General features: G+C 35.8%; 1 protein-coding gene across 4 annotated transcripts in view; it reads left to right on the forward strand.

The window, feature by feature from the left end:
• The window catches only part of PHF6 (PHD finger protein 6), a 50303-nt gene that overhangs the window by 24267 nt on the left and 1431 nt on the right, over nucleotides 1-24605 (forward strand). Inside the window, exons 6-11 of one of the 4 annotated variants that reach the window (XM_007462880.1) lie at nucleotides 9858-10024; nucleotides 10195-10338; nucleotides 11703-11807; nucleotides 14294-14427; nucleotides 22423-22552; nucleotides 22880-24605. The exon at nucleotides 22880-24605 is cut by the window's right edge and continues 1431 nt beyond it. In XM_007462880.1, the coding sequence (XP_007462942.1) occupies nucleotides 9858-10024; nucleotides 10195-10338; nucleotides 11703-11807; nucleotides 14294-14427; nucleotides 22423-22552 (680 nt within the window). In that variant the 3' untranslated portion in view covers nucleotides 22880-24605. Of the gene's footprint in view, nucleotides 1-9854; nucleotides 10025-10194; nucleotides 10339-11702; nucleotides 11988-14293; nucleotides 14428-22422 lie in introns of those variants that run through there. The other 3 variants (XM_007462881.1, XM_007462879.1, XM_007462882.1) reach the window with 3 other exon arrangements.

A 24605-nucleotide genomic window follows, 5' to 3' on the forward strand; every position in this document is an offset into this window, starting at 1 on the left:
AGGAACAAGATAAGACCCCAGAGAAACAACTAAATGAAGTGGAGATAGGCAACCTTCCAGAAAAAAGAATTCAGAATAATGATAGTGAAGATGACCCAGGACCTCGGAAAAAGAATGGAGGCAAAGATCGAGAAGATGCAAGAAATGTTTAACAAACACCTAGAGGAATTAAAGAACAAACAAACAGAGGTGAACAATAAAATAACTGAAATGAAAACAACACTAGAAGGAATCAAGAGCAGAATAACTGAGGCAGAAGAAAAGATAAGTGACCTGGAAGACAGAATTGTGGAATTCACTGCTGTGGAACACAATAAAGAAAAAAGAGTGAAAGAAATGAAGACAGCCTAAGAGACCTCTGGGACAAGATCAAACACAACAACATTCGCATTATAGGGCTCCCAGAAGGAGAAGAGAAAGAGAAAGGACCAGAGAAAATAATTCAAGAGATTATAGTCAAAAACTTCCCTAACATGGGAAAGGAAATAGCCACCCAAGTCCAGGAAGCGCAGAGTCCCATACTGGATAAACCCAAGGAGAAACACACTGAGACACATAGTAATCAAATTGGCAAAAATTAAAGACAAAGAAAAATTATTGAAAGCAACAAGGGAAAAATGACAAATAACAACATACAAGGGAACTCCCATAAGGTTAACAGCTGATTTCTCAGCAGAAACTCTACAGGCTAGAAGGGAGTGGCATGATATACTTAAAGTGATGAAAGGGAAGAACCTACAACCAAGGTTACTCTACCCGGCAAGGACCAAACTCATTCTATGAGGGCACCATCACCCTGATACCAAAACCAGACAGATACTACAAAAGAAGAAAATTACAGACCAGTATCACTGATGAACATAGATGCGAAAATCCTCAACAAAATACTAGCAAACAGAATCCAGCAACACATTAAAAGGTTCATACACCGTGATCAAGTGGGATTTATCCCAGGGATGCAAGGATTCTTCAGTATATGCAAATCAATCAACGTGATACACCATATTAACAAATTGAAGCAGAAAAACCATATGATCATCTCAATAGATGCAGAAAAAGCTTTTGACAAAATTCAGCACCCATTTATGATAAAAACTCCAGAAAGTGGGCATAGAGGGAACCTACCTCAACATAATAAAGGCCATATATGACAAACCCACAGCAAACATCATTCTCAGTGGTGAAAAACTGAAACCATTTCCTCTAAGATCAGGAACAGGACAAGGATATCCACTCTCACCACTATTATTCAACATGGTTTTGGAAGTCCTAGCCACGGCAATCAGAGAAGAAAAAGAAATAAAAGGAATTCAAATTGGAAAAGAAGAAGTAAAACTGTCAGCGTTTGCAGATGACATGATACTATACACAGAGAATCCTAAAGATGCCACCAGAAAACTACTAGAGCCAATCAATGAATTTGGTAAAGTTGCAGGATATAAGATTAATGCACAGAAATCTCTTGCATTCCTATACACTAAGGATGAAAAATCTGAAAGAAATAAAGGAAACACTCCCATTTACCATTGCAACAAAAAGAATAAAATACCTAGGAATAAACCTACCTAGGGAGACAAAAGACCTGTATGCAGAAAACTATAAGACACTGATGAAAGAAATTAAAGATGATACCAACAGATGGAGAGATATACCATGTTCTTGGATTGGAAGAATCAATATTGTGAAAATGACTATACTACCCAAAGCAATCTACAGGTTCAGTGCAATCCCTATCAAATTACCAATGGCATTTTTTACGCAACTAGAACAAAAAAACCTTAAAATTTGTATGGAGACACAAAAGACCCCGAATAGCCAAAGCAGTCTTGAGGGAAAAAAACGGAGCTGGAGGAATCAGACTCCCTGACTTCAGACTATACTACAAAGCTACAGTAATCAAGACAATAAGGTACTGGCACAAAAACAGAAACATAGATCAATGGAACAGGATAGAAAGCCCAGAGATAAACCCACGCACCTATGGTCAACTAATCTATGACAAAGGAGGCAAGGATATACAATGAAGAAAAGACAGTCTCTTCAATAAGTGGTGCTGGGAAAACTGGACATCTACATGTAAAAGAATGAAATGAGAACACTCCCTAACACCATACACAAAAATAAACTCAACATAAAGTAGAGACCTAAATGTAAGACCGGACACTATAAAACTCTTAGAGGAAAACATAGGAAGAACACTCTTTTGATATAAATCACAGCAAGATCTTTTTTGATCCACCTCCTAGAGTAATGGAAATAAAAACAAAAATAAACAAATGGGACCTAATGAAACTTCAAAGCTTTTGCACAGCAAAGGAAACTACAAACAAGACGAAAAGACAACCCTCAGAAGGGGGGAAAATATTTGCAAACGAATCAATGGACAAAGGATTAATCTCCAAAGTATAGAAACAGCTCATGCAGCTCAATATTAAAAAAACAACCCAATCGAAAAATGGGCAGAAGACCTAAATAGACACTTCTCCAAAGAGAACATACAGATGGCCAAGAAGCACACGAAAAGCTGCTCGACATCACTAATTATTAGAGAAATGCCAATCAAAACTACAATGAGGTATCACCTCACACCAGTTAGAATGGGCTTCATCAGAAAATCTACAAACAACAAATGCTGGAGAGGGTGTGGAGAAAAGGGAACCCTCTTGCACTGTTGGTGGGAATGTAAATTGATACAGCCACTATGGAGAACAGTATGGAGGTTCATTAAAAAACTAATAATAGAACTACCATACGACCAAGCAATCCCACTACTGGGCATATACCCTGAGAAAACCATAATTCAAAAAGAGTCAGGTACCACAATGTTCATTGCAGCTGTATTTACAATAGCCAGGTCATGGAAGCAACCTAAATGCCCATCGACAGACGAATGGATAAAGAAGATGTGGTACATATATACAATGGAATATTACTCAGCCATAAAAAGGAACAAAATTGGGTCATTTGTTGAGACATGGATGCATCTGTAGACTCATACAGAGTGAAGTAAGTCAGAAAGAGAAAAGCTAATATCGTATATTAACGCATATATGTGGAGCCTAGAAAAATGGTACAGATGAACCAGTTTGCAGGGCAGAAATAGAGACACAGATGTAGAGAACAAACGTATGGACACCAAGGGGGGAAAGTGGCAGGGGGGTGGGGGTGGGGGTGTGATGAACTGAGCGATTGGGATTGACATATATACACTGATGTGTATAAAATTGATGACTAATAAGGACCTGCTGTATAAAAAAATAAAATTAAGTTAAGAAATTAAAAAATAATGTAGGGACATGAGGAGAGCATTAAAAAAAAAAAAGCCCCATCACCCAGCTTTAGTAACCGTCAGCTCCTGGCCAGTCTTGTTTCATCTATACCCTTACCCACTTCCTCCACCTGGATTATTTTAAATTCAATCCCAGCTATCATATTTCATTTTGGCACACTTAATTAAGAATAATATATTTATGTATGTTACATATTTATATATGTATATGCATATGCCTAAAAGAAATCATTTATCTGATAACTTTACTGGAAAAGCAGAGTTTGCTTGTGACCAGGGGCATGCAGAGCAAGTGCTCACCACGTTCCCATTGGAGACGGCAGGGCAGATGACTTCCAGTCTTGCTTTTGTAGCTGCCCTAAAGATTCAAAGCAGATGTGGTAATGCTTACCCCAACTTTAATGCTTGGCCTTTTTCTTAAAAAAAACATTCCGACAAATGTTTATTGAGTGCCTGCTGGGTGTGGCACATTGGGAGTTTAGAAAAGAAGCCCCTTGTGGACAGAGAGCTTACAATCTATACAAGGTATGACAAGTAATAATTAACAATTGAATGGAATTTCATAGTTTATAAAGTGCTTTTCTCAAACATTTTCTTAAAGCAGCCTTTTCAGGAAGGTGTTCTTATTAGTCCCATTTGACATACCAGGAGACTTGCGAGTGTTAAGTAAATTCACCAAGTTAAGGCCTAGAAAGTGGCAGACTTCAGACTTTCTGTCCAGGGGTCCTTTCTACTTTTCATACTGTTAAGTGATGTGAGAATTTAGGAGAAGGAAGGAAATGGGGCTTAAACCAGGAAGATATAAGATGAGGAAAACATTGATTGGGAGGGAGAAGAGAATTGGTAAAGGGACAGACAGGGCTTATACAATACTAGGAGGAGGGGAGAGTTGGTTTCCTGGTAAGTTGGTCACCCCCCTGTTGCATAGGGGCAATCAGAAGGGTAACAGAGAAGGGCCTGGCCATTCTAAGGTGACATGGACATCTGTACTCATAAAGGTGGGGAACACTTGGTGGCACAGGAAAGGAGGACAACCTTATTTTGCTACCTGTCTTATCAAGTCTGGATTTTTAGAAATTGTAGTTGTGAATACAAGGGTAAGGTTTTATTTTCTCCCATATTCTTTTGTTTAAATAGGTATATGAACATTGTACAAAAATCAGCAATACAAAAGAGTGTAGACTGTAAGTAAGCTTTCCTCTCATCCTTGTCCTTGTATCTCAGTTTCCAAATTTTTTTGCTAAAAGCAACATCTACTGTCAGTTTCTTTTGTGTCCTTCCAGAGCAATGCATACATAAGCATATGTATAGCTATCCTTTTTCTAACTTGCAGGAGCATATGAAAATGTTTATTTCCATGATAGTGGGTATTACTACTTCCAAAGCATATAGTAGTGACTCACTGACATGTGTTTGTCCCAGCTCTGCTACTCTCTAGCTTTGTGATCTTAGGCAAAATTATTTAACTTTTCTGAATTTACTTATCTATAAAATGGGGGATGGGGATGGTGACTGATACAACCTCATGGGGCTGTTTTGAGGTTGAATAAGATAATGCATGTAAACTGCATAGCACATCTGGTATAGTCAAAACTCAAAAAGCTCTAATGTTAGCTCTTATATTTTGGGTATTTGCATTTACATATTAAATGGAAAAGGGCAAGATGCAGAATAGTATGTTTAGAATGCCATTTGTTTGTATATTCTTTTAAAACGGATTTGCATATGCATAGAAAATAATAGCTGACATTTATTGAGAGTGTCTTATGTGCCAGGCCCTGTTCTAGATTAAGTACTTTACAGGAACTAACTCATTTAATTCAAGAACCCTCTGAGGTAGGTCTCAGGTCCAAGGACACACAGTCTGTGACAGATCCAGGATTCAAAACCAGGCTCTCTACCCTTGAGATTGAGAAAAGAAGCATTAAGTTAACGGTTCCTTGAGAGGAAGGGAGTGAGTATGAAGAAAGGGAAGCAAGGAAGCTAGGGTACCAGCTGGGAGTGCCGAGCAGATGGAATTGGAAGGTGGAAAGGAAGATTTTTCCCTACTTTTATGCAGATAGTTCTTTTATAATTATTATTAAAAATAACTTTTAAGAATGTTAAAACATTTTCACAGTTTTGAGTTGGAAAAATAAACAATAAGTAACCGTGAAAAATTTAAACAAAGGTGCTGTGACTAGCTTCATACTCACATTTTCATGTGCAAATAATTTTCAAATATTTTCTAGGATAAATTCCCCAAAATAAAATCACTGGGTCAAAGGGTTTAATCTTTTTAAGGTTCTCAATATGCATTGCCATATTACTTTCTAGAAATACTGTGCTAGATTATATTCCCGTCAGCAGTGGCTGACTTTACCCCCTCCTTTCACCACACTGGATGTTATAAATTCTTTTAAATACAAACGTAGTACATATCCCATTGTTAAAAAAATTAAAATAGTACAAAAGTACTATTAAAGTAATTCAGAAAGCCCTCTCTTCACCCCAAAATCACACTCTCAGTAGTAGTAGAGTTCCTACTACTAACAGTTTGTATATGTTCCTAGAACCTTTTTTACATACGTACAGTCTTACATATATATGCATATGCGCACTATTTGTAATAAAATGGCATCATAGTATACATAGATAATGTTATGCAACTTGTTTTTTTCATTCTGTGATGTATCAGACACCCTCCTCTCTGCATACAGATCAACCTCATTCTTTTTAACAGTTGTGTTACATCCCATAGAATAAATAGAACAATAGTTTATTTAAGGATTTCTCTTAATAAAAATCAGTTATATTTATTTTTTATGTGAAATACGAATAAAACTGCATTGATCTTCCTTATACGTATGTGCTTATGTACTTATGCAAGTGATTCTATAGGATAAAGTCCTAGAAATGGGGATGCCAGGAGAGACTCTGTGCATTTAACATTGGGAATCAGTACTGTCACATGTACCAACAGTGTATGAGAGTGTCCAGTTCCCTACAACTGTGCTGGATATTATCAGTCTTATAATTTTTACGAATCTGATTATCTCATTTAATTTCCATTTCTCTTGTAATTAGTAAGGTTGTGCTTCTGCCCATGTTTTTTCAGTCATTTATATTTCTTCTGTGAATTGTCAGTCCTATCCTTTGCACGTTTTTCTTTCAAGGTTCATCTTTTTAAAATTGATTTGAAGTGCTGTCTGTAAAATATAGATATTAATTCCCTGCCACTAAATGGCTTCTTAGGTGTCCTAACCCCAAGATTATAAAAAAAAAAAATCTCTTCCATTTTCTTCTGTTACATTTCTGGTTTGTTATTTTATTAGATTTTTTTGGATCCATCTCTAATTTTTTCATATAGTATGAGAAAAGGAATCTGAGTTTTTAGAAAATGGGTACCCAGTTGTGCCATTATGTCTCTCCCCCACTCATTTGAAATGCTACCATTATCATACTCTGATTTCCCATGGGCATGTGGGTCTCTTTTCAACCTGGCTTTCTCTTCTGCTGACATGTGTCTATTCCTATGCCAGTGTTTTAACTACTGTTGCTTTATGGTATATTTTGATATCTTTTTTTAAAAAAGATAGTCTTGTGTATTATATATTTACTCTTCTAGAAAAGTGTGGAATCAACTTTCAATTCTGTTTTATCAGCGTTTCATTAAATTAGGTGAGCAAGAACTGATACCATTCTAATGTTGATCCTATTCATCCAGAAGCATGGCTTATCTCAACATTTTTGTGGGGCTTCTTTTATATTTGTATTTCTAACACATTTTTTGTTGGGTTTATTGAAGTTTTTTTCAACTACTTAAAGACTGCTATTTTGATAGGTGAAAATGGTGTATCACTTAATTTACACTTCTTTGACTTAGAGACGTGAAATTTTCTAAAAGTGTATTTATTTATTTTAAAGTTTACTTTGGCTGTGTTGGGTCTTTGTTGCTGTGCGTGGGCTTTCTCTGGTTGCGGCGAGCGGGGGCTACTCTTCATTGTGGTGTGCAGGCTTCTCATTGCGGTGGCTTCTCTTGTTGCAGAGCATGGGCTCTAGACGCGTGGGCTTCAGTAGTTGCAGCACGTGGGCTCCGTAGTTGTGGCTCACAGGCTTTAGGGCGCAGGCTCAGTAGTTATGGCGCACAGGCTTAGTTGCTCTGCGGCATGTGGGATCTTCCTGGACCAGGGATTGAACCTGTGTCCCCTGCATTGGCAGGGGGATTCTTAACCACTGCGCCACCAGGGAAGTCCCTAAAAGTATATTTAACTACTTAGGGTCTACGAATTATTTGATTATACGCTTCACCCATTTTTCTGTTGGGGTCTTAATCTTTTATGAGCTTATCAGATCATAAAGATACTAATCCTTTGTCATAAGTACAGCAGATATTCTTCCAGTTTGTTTGCCTTCTAATTTTATCACTTTTTTTTTACTTTCAGAAGTTTAAAAGTCTAATATAGTTAAATCTGTCAATCTTTTGTGATTTTTTTTTTTTTTTACTATTGCTGGTAAAGTCCCCTAAAATTTTATACTGAACGATTCCATGTTTAGGACAGACAAATACGCCATCTGGAAAACTAGCCATGTTGGCCTGATAATGGAATCAGTTAAGTAATTTCTTTATAGGTGTTTAACAATGTAGTGTTATTATAGTGTTAGTGATTATTTGTTTTCACTGTAAATAACAGAATATTATGTATATCACATACATGCTGTAATATATATCAGGATGATTGATTGGAACATTTGGTTATGATCTTTCATTTTAATTTTTGGCACATGCAAGTAATTCTAATAGCTTTAATGAAATTCTGTGTCTTAAAAATTGTCAGATTGAATGTTTAAAGTAGGTGGCGTGTTCTGATGTGAAATTTGCTATAGTGTTAAGATCAGAATTATCTTTAATTGACTTGTCTGTCTTCACAGGGAGAGTTATTCACATGAATTTGTCTTATTGCCTATAAAACACTGTCCACTTTTACCTCCCCCCCCCTTTCTTCCCTTAAATCCTACCATAGTTAGGTGAAGTTACATTGATATAAATTTTTATTAACTGTTTTGCAAATGGTCTAATGCTCTCAGTTCTTGGAGTTTATATATTCAAGTATACTGATTAAATTACCCTTTCCTTATCATAATGAGTGTGCTTTTATTGCTTAGGAAAAAACCCTTTAACATATTTATTAGGAAAGATCAGCATCTGAGAAGAGGAGTTGATATGCTTTCTAATGGAAGAAATTAGTCTGTGGAATTATAGTTGATAATTTATGGTAAAAGAAAAAACAATGTAGATATTAGAGCTATGCCTAAAACTCTCTATAGTTTGACAATAAGACAAGTGAATATTTGGTTTTTATACCTTTTTGAACACTAAGTACATTGTCTTATATACAGTAGGCCCTCAATAAATATTTTTAGTGAATAACTGAATGAAGCACCTCTATTAATGGTAGAAATACTTTGCAAATTACTGGGAAGCACAGTTCTAAAACTTCTACATAAATTTTGTTTAATCCATTAACGTATACACAGACAACCTGCACCATAGCTTTTCTACCACTTATGTTAGAAATTCCTTTTATACTTAATATTTGTTTAATTACTTGATCAGTTGGTTAGTTCATTTGTAGATATCTTCCTTGTTGTATTTGATCTTTTGATTTTCATGATAGTTTAAAGAGCTATCTAGAGCAGTGCTGTACAATAGAACTTGTCTGTAATGATAGAAACATTCTATATCTGTGATGTCCAGTAGAGACTCAGCTTGCCACATGTGACTAATAAACACGTGAAATGTGGTCAGTGTGACTGAGAAACTGAAGGTTTAATTTTTTTTTTTTTTTTTTTTTTTTTTTTGCGGTATGCGGGCCTCTCACTGTTGTGGCCTCTCCTGTTGCGGAGCACAGGCTCCGGACGTGCAGGCTCAGCGGCCATGGCTTACGGGCCCAGCCGCTCCGCAGCACGTGGGATCTTCCTGGACCAGGGCACAAACCCATGTCCCCTGCATCGGCAGGCAGACTCTCAACCACTGCGCCACCAGGGAAGCCCTAATTTCATTTAATTATAAATGACTTAAATTTTAAAAAGCCACATGTTGCCAGTGGCTACTGTATTGGACAGCACAGATACACCTACTTTATTTTCATTTAGCTTTCCAAGTTATAGCAAGTTTATTATCTGGGTAATTGTTCTGATTTCACCAACAGTGTGAGGTAAAACTCTTAAACCTATGGTAAAAAAAAAAATTATACAAGATCTAATTCTAAAAAATTCCCTTATTAGAGTTTGGAAATGCTTATTGAATTATGTGCACAGTTAAGATCACAAAACTCATTTTCATAGAATTATAACTTTGATGGAAATAATTAATTTTACAGTTATTATAGTAAAGCTGTTTCTTTGTATTTCATTTTTGTTGCATTTATATGAAATGTTAGGCCACTATATCAAACATACCACAGATCATTTCTCCCCATATCTTGAGGTGATTTTATTCTAAGGAGAAACATATGTTCTGAGGACCCATGAACTAATGCTCATTTTAAGATTGGTCCATGTAAAGCTTTTGTTCATTTTTAAGCAGCTGATCTAGAAGAAAGTTTTAATGAACATGAACTGGAGCCCTCATCACCTAAAAGTAAAAAGAAAAGTCGCAAAGGAAGGCCGCGAAAAACTAATTTTAAAGGGCTGTCGGAAGATACCAGGTCCACATCCTCCCATGGAACAGATGAAATGGAGAGTAGTTCCTATGTAAGTAGAAAAATGTTGGATTCTTACTTTTTGTTGCACCATGAATATTTCATCTGAACTGTGTTGATAGGTAAAGTTAATCATTTGAAGTGTTAACTGAGCTTGAGGTACTGATAGCATATTTTCATGGATTTTTTCCTCAAGTGTTTCATTTTCTTTTACATTTGCAGAGAGATAGGTCTCCACACAGAAGCAGCCCTAGTGACACCAGGCCTAAATGTGGATTTTGTCATGTAGGGGAGGAAGAAAATGAAGCAAGAGGAAAACTGCATATATTTAATGCCAAGAAGGCAGCTGCACACTATAAGTGCATGGTAAGTATGGTTCTTTTTATGTGCTTTTAAACCCAAATTTTGGAAAAGCATTTAGCTAGTAACCAAATATAGAACTTTCCTCCCCAGCATTAGTGTTTTAGAATTATGAATAGTGTATCCTATAATCTCAAATCTTTTTTTTAAAGTATAATTGACTTACAGTATTATATTACTTTCAGGTATACAACATAGTGATTCGATATTTTTATACATTACAAAATGATCACCACGATAAGACTACTTACCATCTGTCACCATACAGTTATTACAATATTATTGACTCTGTTTCCTATGCTGTACATTATATCCCCATGACTTATTTATTTTATAACTGGAAGTTCTATAACCCCAAATCTTCATAAACTCTAGATTTTAAAAAATATAGCCTTTATGATTTAGTGTGATTTAAAGTAATCCTAAGTATAGTTACTATGTTCCAGATAATCCATAATTAATGATTTCATAACTGTAAAAATTTCAGCTTTATAAACTTGTCTTGGAAGCTATGTTTGGCCTCTACTATAACCTCGTAAAAGTCTTTCTTATTGTACTTCATATACTATATTGCAGTTATTCATTTATGAGCCTCTTTCCCCTAATAGACTCTTAAATTCCGTGAGGGTAAGAACTATATCTTATCTTTGCATCCTTAGATCCAGGTCTGACATATAGCATATGTAAACATTTTTGAACTAGATTGTATTGAATTACTCATCCCATTTATGATTAGGTTTTAAAAAATTATATTATTTAGGGAATTCCCTGGCGGTCCAGTGGTTAGGAGTCCACGCTCTCGCTGCCAAGGGCCCAGGTTCAGTCCCTGGTCAGGGAACTAAGATCCCACAAGCCACATGGCATGGCCAAAAAAAAAATTTTTTTTAATTATATTATTCATATCAGAGGTTCTTAACCAGAGATGCATATCAAATTTACCTGGGGAGCTTTTTCCATAATGTGTACCCTTGGAGTAGATCCCAAACATGTCTAGTTTGAAAAAAAAATCTCTAGGTGATTCTCATCTGCATCTATGATGGAAATTTGTCATTTTAAACTATTTTTGAAACTGTGGACATGTAAAATAGTTGAGATGACAGGGTGACACTGCTGAACTCTCCTTGTTAAATGAAGCATTTAATCTTGGCTCCACACTGGCAACCTTAGTTTTATTCCATTGTCCTTATTCTGGGTTATATTTTAATCAGACGTGAATAGATTAAAAAATATTTGAGTCAGTACTTGATTATTAAGGAAAAGTCATCTTTCTCAGGATATTAAAATAATGTAACATATTTGTTCTTATGTTGTTTAATCTTTTTCTCACAAGGATTCTGAATATTAAATGTTCCTGCATTTTTCTTTTCTAGTTATTTTCTTCTGGCACAGTCCAGCTCACAACAACATCAAGAGCAGAATTTGGAGATTTTGATATTAAAACTGTACTTCAGGAGATTAAGCGAGGAAAAAGAATGGTCTGTGCTTTTATGTTTATGCTATGCAACATTACTCTTCTGACTTTGTGCTTTAAATTTAGAACACATCTCAAATTTATCCAGTCATCAAAAAATTTAATATAAAGTAGTTCATATGTTAAAGTGAAGTATATATTTGACTTATTTGTAATATAATAAAGGATGCTGACGTTACTGAAAGTTATTCCTCTTTCTATGTAACTTCATTACCTAAGACAATTATAATGAGATTTATACTTCAGGGTATTTGAGTCTTTTAGTAAAATAAATGAAGATGTGAACCTGACACACCTTATTAAGTTTAAAATGTTAAATTGTTTAAGCTCGCTTAAAGAAAAATTCCATGAGCCCAATAGAACATTGAGAATCTCCCCATGTTGTTATTCATTCTTTTTTTTTTAAAAAATGAAAGGAGATTTTTTCAGAGCCTTCTGTTTAGTTAAAGTTCACATACATAGTTATGTCTTTTAATATGTTTATCATAGCTTTAAAGTTTCCTTTATAAAATGTGCCTAAGTCTTATGTTTTTAAACATACTGAATTACTAATAAATAGCTTTAAGAAATAATGGCATCTTTATTTGATGACTTACTCCTTTACAGTTTGTGAATATTATAGGATGTCACTGGAATGCAGAATCTTTTCTTTAAGACAGCAGTTGTCTCTAGAAATGACTTTATTTAAAAATTTTTTTATTGTGAAAATTTTCAAACATCAAAATTAGAAAGACTAGTAACACACGTCTATCCATCACCTTGACTCATCAGTTATCAAGAATTTGCGGCACACGTTTCATCTATGCCTTTTATTCTTGTTGCTTGAAGTACTTTAAAGCAGAGCTGAGACTTCATATCATTTCACCTCTACATATTTCAGTATGTATCTCTTAAAAGTTGGACATTTTCTTACCTAACCACAATGTCATTACACCTTATAAATTAACAATGAGTCTTCACTGTTATTTAATACCTAGTTCGTATTTCCCCAATTGTATCAAAACTATCTTTTTAAAGTTGGTTTGTGTGAATCAGAGGAGGTTCACATATTACATTTGGTTGTTATATTTCCCTTAAGTAATCTAGGGCACTCCCTCCTCCCTGTCTTTGTTGTTTCTGTTTCTGTTTTGTGGTATGCCATTGACATGTTGAAGAAAACAAATTAATTGTGCTGTAGAATATCCCACATGTTTTATTTGTCTGTTTGCTTTTTCACAATGCTATTTGTCCCTCTATCCACCAGATTTTCTTTTAAAGTGGAAGTTAGATGTAAAGCTTGATTAGATTCATTTTCAACATTTTGGGGGGTAAGAACACTTCATAGGTGGGACTGTATCATCCATATTTTATCACATCAGACAAGTCATAATGTCTGACCTTGGATTCAGGTGGTGAGTTGATCCCTCTGTTGTGAAGCTCCCCTTCGATCTTTCATCTGGTGGTTTCAGGCATTGTTGATCTTTGTCTGAATCCATAAGAAATGACTTTTTCTTTGTGGAACTTGCATTTTTGAAGGTATAAAGATTATTGATGTCAGTTGTTCCATTTAAATCCAGTTCAGTATTTTGATACTTTGATTACTCTTCTAAAAATGAAACTCCTTTAAAACAGAATGTGGAGTACTAAAAAAAAATAAAGGGGAAAAAAATCACTTCATCATATGTAGCACAATGTTGTGTCATACAGCTAAAGTCAAAAGGTGACTAGGATAACCATTCTCTTGATCAACTTATTTACCTCTGCACTGTTGAATCTTAGTGTCAGCACTAACCTAGCATTTCCCCAAGTGTGCTCCAAAGGAAATCAGTCCATCGGGATGCTCTCCCGCTGCTCCAAAGTTAAAAGGGCATCTGGAGTTCAATAAACTTGGGAACTGTTTACTATACCCTCCTTCCCGGAGGAAGGCTTTCAGAAGTTCTGCAATCAAGTAATCTGTTGAAAACTAGCATTTCTCAAACTTCTTTTACTATGAAACCCTTCTTCCAACAATCACCTTAAGTCTTAAAAAGATGTCAGCCCCTTTAGTCTGTTTCTGCCCTTTTGCCTACTTGGTAGCAATCCCTCTCTGAGGGGCATTGCTTTCCTATCTTCTCATTCTTCCCCCCAGTCATAATAGGAAAGGAACTGATCTCAGGGAGAAAAAGAAGCCAACCACTAAAATATAGAATATATTTTTGTGTGTGTGTTTGGCAGTATTAAGGAGTGTCCCCTTTATGTTTCGATGTCAGCTCTCTGATGGTTAGTAGAGTTAAATAATGGAAACATCAGGGGTGACTACATATTAGAAAGTCTATCAAAGTATGATTTAAATTGCATTGTTATTTAATATATATGCTATACAGTAAGTTCAGTGCACTCTTTTTCAATAGAAAAACTGGCTGTTTTCTTTGTAACGTGGACTGTTTGGCTGAAATAGCGAAAATAGAAGAAATAAGATTGCATAAACTTTGAAATACTGCTTATGATTATTCTTTCTCTTCCCTTAAACAGAAATGTACACTTTGCAGTCAGCCCGGTGCTACTATTGGATGTGAAATAAAAGCCTGTGTTAAGACTTACCATTACCACTGTGGAGTACAAGACAAAGCTAAATACATTGAAAATATGTCACGAGGAATTTACAAGTAAGAGAACAATTGTCCATTTTCCTAAACTTGTCAGTAAGTAACTGCCCTTAAATAGATGACATTAGTTTACTTGCTCACTCTTCTTAGGTGGTGTTTAGCCAAATGTAGAATACTAAGGACTCTGTATAAGAAATGAGTACTGCAATTGACATTTTCCTCTGCCTACACATCCCTGGATTAGCATTCATTCAATCAGTATTTTTATGCTTCCTGTGTGCCAGGCATTGTGCTAGGAGCTGGGCATACAATAGTGATCAAAACAGACAGAGACAGTGTCCTCATGAAAGCTTACAGTCTAGTGGGAGAGAGAGATATCAATTAACTGGTCACATAAATATACAATCATAAACTTCGTAAGTGCTGTAAAAGATGTTACAAAGCGCTGTGACAGCATGTAACAAGGAGGAGCTAACCTACTAGTCTGTAGTGGGGGAGTGTTTGGGAATTTCCTTAAAGAAATAGTGCTTGAGCAGAGATATGAATGGCGAAATGAATGTGGGCATTGGGAAGGCATTCTAGGCAGAGAGAACAGCGTGTGCAAGGCCCTAAGATGGGAGAGAAACAAGGGTGCAAATGAGGGGGTGGGTGGTAGGAGGCTACTGCTGAGGGTCCAGGTGAGAATTGTGGGTAACTTAGAATAGGATATAGTTGTGAAGGCAGAAGTTGAAAAGATACACTTGGAAGACTGATGAAAGAGTAAGGTTTGGGGATTTGGGATTACATGTTACCCTCTTTTTTATGGCCCTCCACTTACCAGTGCTGCGTTGGGCTAGTGTTATCAATGTGAATCTACAGTGGTTCCCTTTGTTTAATCGAATGGAGAATAAGTTGGTAGAGATCCCTGAATATTTATTTGGTTTGCCTTTGCAAGTTGTAAAGCACTTCCTTGGTCTCATATTCCCAGCGTGCAATAAACCAGTGACTCAGGGTCTACTATTCCATGGACAAAGCAGTTTGCGTAAGCAGTCACCAAGTCATTTGGGTGATTGCATGAGGTGCTAATGCTGTATTATAAAATCGGCCAAACTTCGCTTAATAATAAAGGTACATGTTTTTCAAGTGAGTTCTGTCAAGCCTTGAAGGAACAGATAATTCCAATGTTATTTAAAGACGTCCAGCACATAGCAAAAAATGGAAAACTTCTTGGTTCATTCTGTAACACATGCATAGCTGTGACACCAAACCTAACAAAGACAGCATTTAACAACAAAAATTTTAAAACTAGAGACCAGTCTTAACTTTTATAAATATATGTACCAAAATCTGAAATAAAATATTAGAAAATCAAATCCAGGGCTGTAGTCTTAACAATTTAAAGATTATTCAAAATTAGGAAATATATAAATGTGACCTGTTACAATTAATAAAGAAAAATCCTAGTGGATAGTGAAAAGACATTTGATACCATTCAACATCCATTTCTGAATTTTAAAGTAAGGTAGCAAGAGTGCTCTTGGTGGTAAGCTAGGAGTCTTAATAGAGTGTTAAGAGAGACAAAAATGGCAAACAGCTTATTTAGTGTTAAAGTAAATGGACCACGGTTCTTAGCCAGAGCTGAGCCTCAGAATCGCCTGGAGGTGGATACGGCCCTCTTTAGAAATGTTCATGCCTAGGTCCTACCCTCAGATTTAAATTCAGTGGGTTGAGGCCCAAACCATGTATTTTGATGACTCTGCAGGTGATTCTCAGGTTCATCTCTAATTGAGAGCCACTATATCAATACACTTTCATTCAGATCAGGAACAAGACAAGGGTGCCAACTGCCAACGTTACTTTCACTCTTTTTCTGGAGGGTTAAGCCTGTGCAATGAGAAAAGGAAGGAAAATGTATAGTAAATGTTGTGAAGGAGAAAAATAAAATTGTCAATATTATTGATATTACTGTCTACCAAGAAAATCCAAAGAAATCAACTCTGAATTTATTAAAATTTATGAGAGCTCAGTAAGGCTGCTGAATATGAGATGAATTTTTAAAAACAATTCCAGTAATAACTACTTAGAAAATGTAAAGGAAAAATGTCTATCCCACCACACACACACACACACACACACACACACACACACACACACACACATATGCATACACATACACCAATGGTGAACCTTTTTTAAAAAATAGCATTTTACATAGGACCCCGATGAATGACGAAATATATTATGTTCCTTGATGGACTCAACTTTGAAAGATACCTATTCTCCCCAAATTAATCTATATACTTAGTACAATTTTAATGAAATCCAACTTTTTGACAGTTTTATCTAAAAAAGTAAATGTGGTATTATTGTCTATTAGTAATGATTGTTACCTTATATAACAGGAAAAGAATAGAAGCTTAAACAAGATAGAAGTTTGTTTCTCCCCTAAAAGACGTCCAGAGGAAAGCAGTGCAGATGTGGTAGGCAGCTTTTCAGTGTTATCATTGGCCCCCATTAGCGTCTTTCTGCTGTCTCCTCCTTGGGCTTCCTTCCATAGGAAGCAGGAGGAAGCAAGGGGAAAGGAAGATGGAAGGACAAAGTAGCTGTTGCTCCAGCTGAGTCAGGCTTTAATCAGCCTTCCTGGAAGTTCCATACATGCTTCTGCTCAGCATCTCATTTGCCAGAATTTAGTCATTGTCCAAAGGAGGCTGGGAAATATACTCTTAATGGACACATTGCTACCCAAACAAAATATGGTTTAGTACTATGGAGGGTGGTGGGGGATAGATATTGGGGTAGCCAACTGGTATATCACATGAAGCCAAGAAAAATTTTAATGCAATTGAGAGGAGAAATCCCCTGTTAGATATCAAAGCCAATCATATAGTAATTAAAACAGTATGATACTGGCCCAGTGATAAAGATCACAGAAGATAGGTCCGTGTCTTTGTTGGAATCTTATAAATAATTATGGTAGCATTTTATATATGTGGAGACAAAATGGATTAATTCAGTACCTGATATCTATACAGTTGGCTCTCCACGTAGAAAACGGTCTTGACCCAGGGAACTCTACTCAGTATTCTCTAATAACCTATATGGGAAAAGAATCAGAAAAAATGGATATACGTATGTGTATGTACAACTGATTCACTTTGCTGCACACCTGAAACTAACACAACATTGTAAGTCAACTATACTCCAATAAAAATTTCAAAACAAAGAAAAAGAAAAGAAAACAATCTTGAGTATAGGTGGCCTTTCTAAGCATGATAGGGAACTCAGAACTTTTATTTGACTACATTAAAATTAGACTACCTAAAGAGAACTCCATTATGAAAACATCATCATTATGAAAAACACAACCCAGCTTAAAAAATGGGTAAAGGACGTGAACAGGCAGTTTATAGAAGAAATAGCCATGGGTTATAAGCACATGAAAAACTGTTCAACCTTATTAGTAATGAAGCAAATGCAAATTAAAACAAGGTCTTACCAATTTTGGCAAAGATGAATAGGATTTAGACTATCTACTGCTAGCTAGGTTTTTGAGACACAGGCATTCTTATTCCATGTTAAGGTTGAATATAATAAATTGGTACAACTTTTTAGGAGAGCAGTTTATTATTGGAGATGAAAACCTTAAAATAATGAATATCTTTTGCTACTAGTGTGCTTGTAGGGATTGAGCAGACAACAGTGCAGAGATGTATGTGCAAGAAGTGTCATTGCATTATCGTTAGTGATAGTGGCAACACCCACTAGGGCATCTTCTTAGAATCAACTATACTTCAAACTGACAAGATTACCCCAGATGGCATCAGTCTACTCAAGAAAGATATAGACAAGAACTACAGCTTGCCAGCAGGGTGGCATCAAATATTCATCTTCTCTGAGAGTCCTTGCAGCAGTCATTGTAGCAGTACAGCTCAGGTCCAATAAGATATGATCCACATTGGGGAAAAGCCTCATACCCCATTGGAGTCAGCACCTCTTAACAATACAGTCATATAGGCATAGATAATTTTCAGGTTACACCACACTGGAAGAGGACCAAAGATAAGACTTCTTATCAGAATATGCATATTTTTCCCAGTCCCGATACAGTCTACCAACTGGGGGGGTAACATAGCTTAGTAAAATAGTTGACACACTAATTTTTGTTAAGTTGCTAGAGGAAGAGAGCTAAAGAGTTAACCAAAGGTGAAGTTTTCATGTGGAATGGGAAAAGATTTTTAACTTTTCACCCACAATAGCAAAGAAAGAAAGAGAGAGAGAGGGAGGGAGGGAGGGCGGGAGAAAGAGAGAAAGAAAGGAAAGAAGGGGGGGAGGGAGGGCGGGAGAAAGAGAAAGAAAGGAAAGAAGGGAGGGAGGGAGGGAGGGAGAAAGAAAGGAAGGAAGGGAGGGAGGAAGGGAGGAAGGAAGGAAGGGGAGAGAAAGAAAGAAGGAAAGAAAGAAAATCAAATCAGAATTCTATCAGGAGACTTAATAAGTAAATTTTAGTACATACATGCATCTAGTGGAATACTATGCAGAAATTAAAGAATAAAGTAGACCCATGTGTAGAGTTGTGCAGAGGTATTTCAATGATTGAGTCAGGGGAAAAAGTTGCATAATTCTATTTTAGCATATAAAAAGTATGTGTGTACACACATGTACAAGATATGTGTATGCTTTTTATACATAGAAAATTTTCTAGGAGCATAGTCAGCAAACTTAATAGTTGTCATCTCTCATTCGTTGCATAGGGGTGGAGAAGAGGCAATTTTATATTCTCCTTTATATGGTTCATGAGCAAATCCATTATTTTTAAAAGTAGCCAATAATGTTTTAAAATAACAGGCCCATTTTAAATGTTTAGAATCAGATATGTGGAGAATTATTGTGTTTACATTTTAACTTTATTTAGATATTTTCACAATAGTTATCTGTTTTCATTTCAGGAAAAGATGGAAAATGTAGATAAGAAAAATAAAACTAAATGTCAACTTTAATTCTACCACCAGAGATAATAACTTTAAATCTTTTGGAATATTTTCTTCTAGACATTTGTGTGATTGTACATATGTGTATATTTATAAAAACAAAACTTTCTTATATATACTCTTTTATAACCTGTTTTCCACTTACTATATCTTTAGTAGAGGCATTTTTTTTCTGTGATGTTAAACAGTTGTACATCACCATTTTAATGGTTGCATAGTATTCCACTGTATGGGTGTATTAGTTTGTTTAATCAGTTCTCTTTTTAGACATTTAGATGGCTTTTATTTTTTAGCTGTTAGAAAACCATGTTGCAGTGATCATTTCTATACAAAAGTATTTGGACTGGGATCCATGATGATTTGGAATGCTCTTTTTACTTTTTCACATTGAAATTTGTTTCTTAAATCTGCTTAGAAGTGGATTCCAGATTTTTTCATAGAGACCATGGAGTTCAAATGAGTCCGTAAGCAGGCAGTTTGGGGAGAGAAGAATGGACAAATGAAAGGAAATGCAAGGAGGAATATTTCTGAATGAAGTGGCTTCCTTCCCTCCTACATGTGACCTGCTTTCTTTCTTTACCAGCCCTTTCTGGATCCTGAATATATTCATATTAAAAAGGCGAGGGAAGATTATATAGTGATCTGTTTATCCTGTTTTATTGTCTTTATTGTATTTCTAAGCTATTTAAATATGTATTTCTCTAAAATGTCAGCCTCCCACCATAAAACAGTAAGTTCTGTGACAGCAGAGATCTTGTTTGACTGGTCAGCACCTGCGGCCTTGGTGTCCAGACCGGTGAAAGACACATAATAGGCCTATGGGAAGTAGTCCTTGAGTGAAAAATTATCCGATAAAAAGATTAAAATTTGTTCTGACAAATAGAAGAGTATAACAACCCCAGTCTCAGCAGGTACCAACTTATTGTTGTTTCATCTACGTTTTTTTTCTTTCTGAGGTATGTTAAAGCAGAATCCCAGATCTCTTGTCATTTTATCCTTACATACTTTAATATCACTATGCTATCATCACATCTTATAAAATTAACAGTAAGTTCTTAGTATCGTCTTATACCCGGTTCACTTTGGCATTTCCCCAATTGTCTTGCAGATGTCTTTTTAGACTTGATTTGTTCAAACCTTAATACATGCAAGGTCCTTACATTGCATTTAATGGATGTCTCTTAAGTCTCTCTCAATATAGAGTAGTCCCCACTCCACCCTTGCCTTTTCCTTCTACCTGTTAAAGAACCCTGATAAGTTGTCCTGTAAAAGTCCCATATTCTAGATTTATCAATTTGCATTTTCCTGATGTCATTTACCTCATTTCTCTACCCCTCTGTATATCCTGTAATTTATAAGTTGGCTCAAAGGCTTAATTAGATTCAGGTTATATTTGGGGGAAGATAACTTCATAGGTGTACTATATAGAAGTGATATTTGATATTTGAACTCATGATTTAAAAAGTGATTCCTAACATGCAGCGTTTGAAGAGTAGAAATTCTCCATAGTTCTTTGAAAATGTTTTAAGAATCAAAAATGTTGAGCAAAACTAGGTCAGAAGTCAGTTGTTATTGCTGCCCCCCCAGCCCCACCCCTGCCGTTTATTCTACTCACTTGTTAGAAACTTTTCATGTCTTACATGTCATGTAAACCTAGTCTTACACCATTTGTGGCAAATGAATTCCTGTGATCATCTTTTATCCGTTGCTGACCACAAGAGGGCATCCACTGAACATTTTCTAAGCATTGTTCCATCTTGTCATCTTGTGTGTAATTGACCTAAAACTGAGCTCAGATCAGCTCCCACCCTTCTTTGATTATTGTAGGGGTATTTAACTATAAAAAATATATTGATGTATATACAGTAAAGTGGCCTAAACCTTTGTTCAAAATCACCTGCATTGCTATTTTCATTAAAAACAATGAATTTCAAGTATCTAGTGTATATACCCAAGTAAAAGGTTGTCGGAACAGCATGATGTCAAAGTATCCCTCCAGAGATGGTTTGTTAATTTCAAAGAGGGAATACTTACCCTTATGATAGAGAAATCTGGCCATTTCTACCATCTTAAGCAAGTGAAAACAGCACACTCATAGCAGGACATTCTGAAATTACATGCATCCTGAGGTATGCAGGATTACCTACAAAGTATCCTGGACTAACAAAGGAAAGTTGAACCTAAACTTAACCAAGCCCTTAGACCTTGTTTCTAGTTTACAGGAAATAAAGGGTGAGAGAAAACCAAATAAAACATTACCACAGGGACTTCCCTGGCGGTCCAGTGGTTAGGACTTGGCGCTTCCACTGCCGTGGCCTGGGTTCAGTCCCTGGTCAGGGAACTAAGATCCCACAAGCTGTGCAGAGCGGCCAAAAAATGAAAAAAAAAAAAAACTGTAAAAAAGACTCTTAAAAACCAAAACAAAACAGAAACATTACCACAGTTAGATAAATCCAGAATGTGGTGTAGTTGACGAGGCATGTGGTCTGACTTTTCCCAGAAGGTCAGTGTCATGGGAAAAAAGAGAAATTAAAGGAGCCAGTCTACATCATGAGAAACATAGCTAAATGCAGTACCTGGAAAACTGTTAGGTGACTCATAAAGGTGTTCTAGTAAAGGCCAGGACACTAATGCTGAAAAGGTACTTGAGGAGTTTGAGTAAAATTGTTTCATGAAATGTGAGCAGAGAGCAGCAGCATATATACAATTTATATTATTTCCTAAAATGTGCTTTGAAATTTATGTATATGAAACATTATAGAATTTCATTATTTCATATATATACCTAAAAGTTGATATTTTCATGTTGGCCAAGAACTTTTTTTAATCTCATTGGGCAAAGTGAGGAATTGCCTTATATTTGGACATATGTGGTTTTATTTCAGACGAACTTTTATTATTTCATTAATAGAGTGCTTTCCTTTCTATCTTTTAGACAGAAATGGACCTATAGCTAATTGTGGGGTGTTTTTTTGTGTGGATGAGGAATCCCAGATTTTAAATGGGCATGGACCTCATCCACTAATGACATAAATATATTCTCATCAACAATGACAAAACATTTTGAGATTTTTATCTTTCATCATTGTAGACTATATTGTAAAAATCATAGTGGAAATGATGAGAGAGATGAAGAAGATGAGGAACGAGAGAGTAAAAGCCGGGGAAAAGTAGAAATTGATCAGCAACAACTAACTCAGCAGCAACTTAATGGAAACTAGGTATGAAAGTTAATTATATTGGCTCTGTTGTCAGGGTACAGTATACACACTGATAAATACGTATTGAGGTAATAATGTGCAGTATGATTTTTTTTAATGCTATTATGTTTAGTTAAGCATGTTACTAGAATGCTGAGGATGTGTAGGCTTGCATAGTTTTTTCTTTTAACTAGATGATTTTGTAATAATAAACACAAGCTATCCACTTTATCAATAAATGTAGTTGTAATGTCAAACCAATAAGATATTCTTGCTCCTCAATAACATTATATTATTGTGTTCCCCTCAAGCATCATATTTTACATTTTTTTATCATCTTTTAAACAGGTTCATGGGACAGAGTTAGAAAACTGGGAATGAATAAGACATCCATAACTACTATTCTTTTTTCACTGTTTTCTAAAATCAAAAAGGGTTTGTAACTTTTTACTGCCCAACTCTTAGATCCTTCATTGAACTGCCTAAAAACATCTTGTTTGTTTTATGAGCCTTCACTAGATGGCAGAGTTTGACAAGTTGATATTACGTAGCTGTAGTTTGCAGTTTCTGGGAAGCAATTGAAACACTATTAACCCTGTGTATAGTGTTAACAGTTAAAGCAGACATTGAAATGAAGTAAGCTATATTTCTGGACTGAACCAAGTTCTACTGTTTAGAGTGTCTAAGTTTGTTTAGTGGATTCATACTCAAGGGAAAGCATAAGCAAATTTCACTTTACAGTGCAAACACGCCTCTGGTGGCAGCACATGGGAATTTGTGAATTTTTTTTCCGCACTCAAGTAATAGAGGCGAGAAACGAAGAGAACCTTTTTTCTCTTGGCTTCGACAGCACATGCTAAAAATCTCTTCCAAGAAGTGTGCTAAAGCTTTTCGTTTGGTTCCTGTTAAAGTTGTTCTCACTGACCAGCATGGACTCAGGCAACTGGTGATTGATTATAAGCTCTGAGCTCCAGTGCTTACGGCAAAATTCTCTTGACAGTAACCCTCTTCTCTTTTCATGTCATACAAAGAGCTTCTAGCAAAATGATTGGATTCTTTCAAGTTTAAACTAACATTTGGCAACAGCAAATTAAGCCTCTTTAGCCTTTAAAGGGTTACCACTTACTAAGGACTTTAGCCACCTGTGTCTGAAACCCGTTCCTCTCAAGTGCCGTGTTGTTGTGGAACACTTCATATATTGGCCCAAAGTATGTAAGGAGATCTCATGTGCTGTAGAAGTAAAAAAAAAAAAAACAGTCTTTGCATAAAACAGTATTTATTTTTAGTTTTGTGACCACTATTTTAGAAACTTTATTTAATATTTTTAATGTTTTCATTCATTGCTTTGCTTATCTATAAAATAGGATTCTGTGTCCTATTTTTCTTCTGGTAGGGTTCAGTGTTGTTTTATTGATCATCTGAATTGTTCCTCAAAGCCTAAGAACCCAGCTTTTTAGAAAGGATTTTCACACTGGCATTTCTAGCTAGTGATATTTTCTTCCACTTACCTGCTGAAGCACATTTATATATTTCTTTATGGCAAAACCAAAAAATTTTAGTTGTGTTCTGCCGAATATTACCATAGCACCTCAATATCAAGGGTAGGGATTCTGATTTCTGAATTATTAGTTAACCTACCACATTAAAGCAAATTAGCCAACAAGAAATAACATGTTAACTTGACTGTACATTGAGATATTCTGCAGCTTATGGAAAAGCATTTTAAAAATGTAACAGGTGGAAAATTACACTGTGCTTAACGACTGATTTTTTTTTAACTGCTAGTCCCTTAAAGTCACATTTGTCAAGTGTGTATTCACACATTTACTTAAATCAAGGGACTCGATGATTGCTTTATTTTAACCATCTTTTATTATTTTTAGAAGGAAACTAGCTTTAGTAGTGGATTGCCCTATATGTTTTTCTCCTTTTGCTCTAAATATACCATTGGATTTTTTGTGTGTGTATGTGATGAGTTTTCAAAATTCACCATGACTTGAAGTGCAGCGACAGATCTAGATGTTTGTTTACCAAGCTATGTGACTTTTCCCAAAGGATCTGTACTTTATTTCCC

The sequence above is a fragment of the Lipotes vexillifer genome, unplaced genomic scaffold (assembly GCF_000442215.2).
Source record: "Lipotes vexillifer unplaced genomic scaffold, Lipotes_vexillifer_v1.1 scaffold481, whole genome shotgun sequence".
Taxonomy (NCBI): Eukaryota; Metazoa; Chordata; class Mammalia; order Artiodactyla; family Lipotidae; genus Lipotes; species Lipotes vexillifer.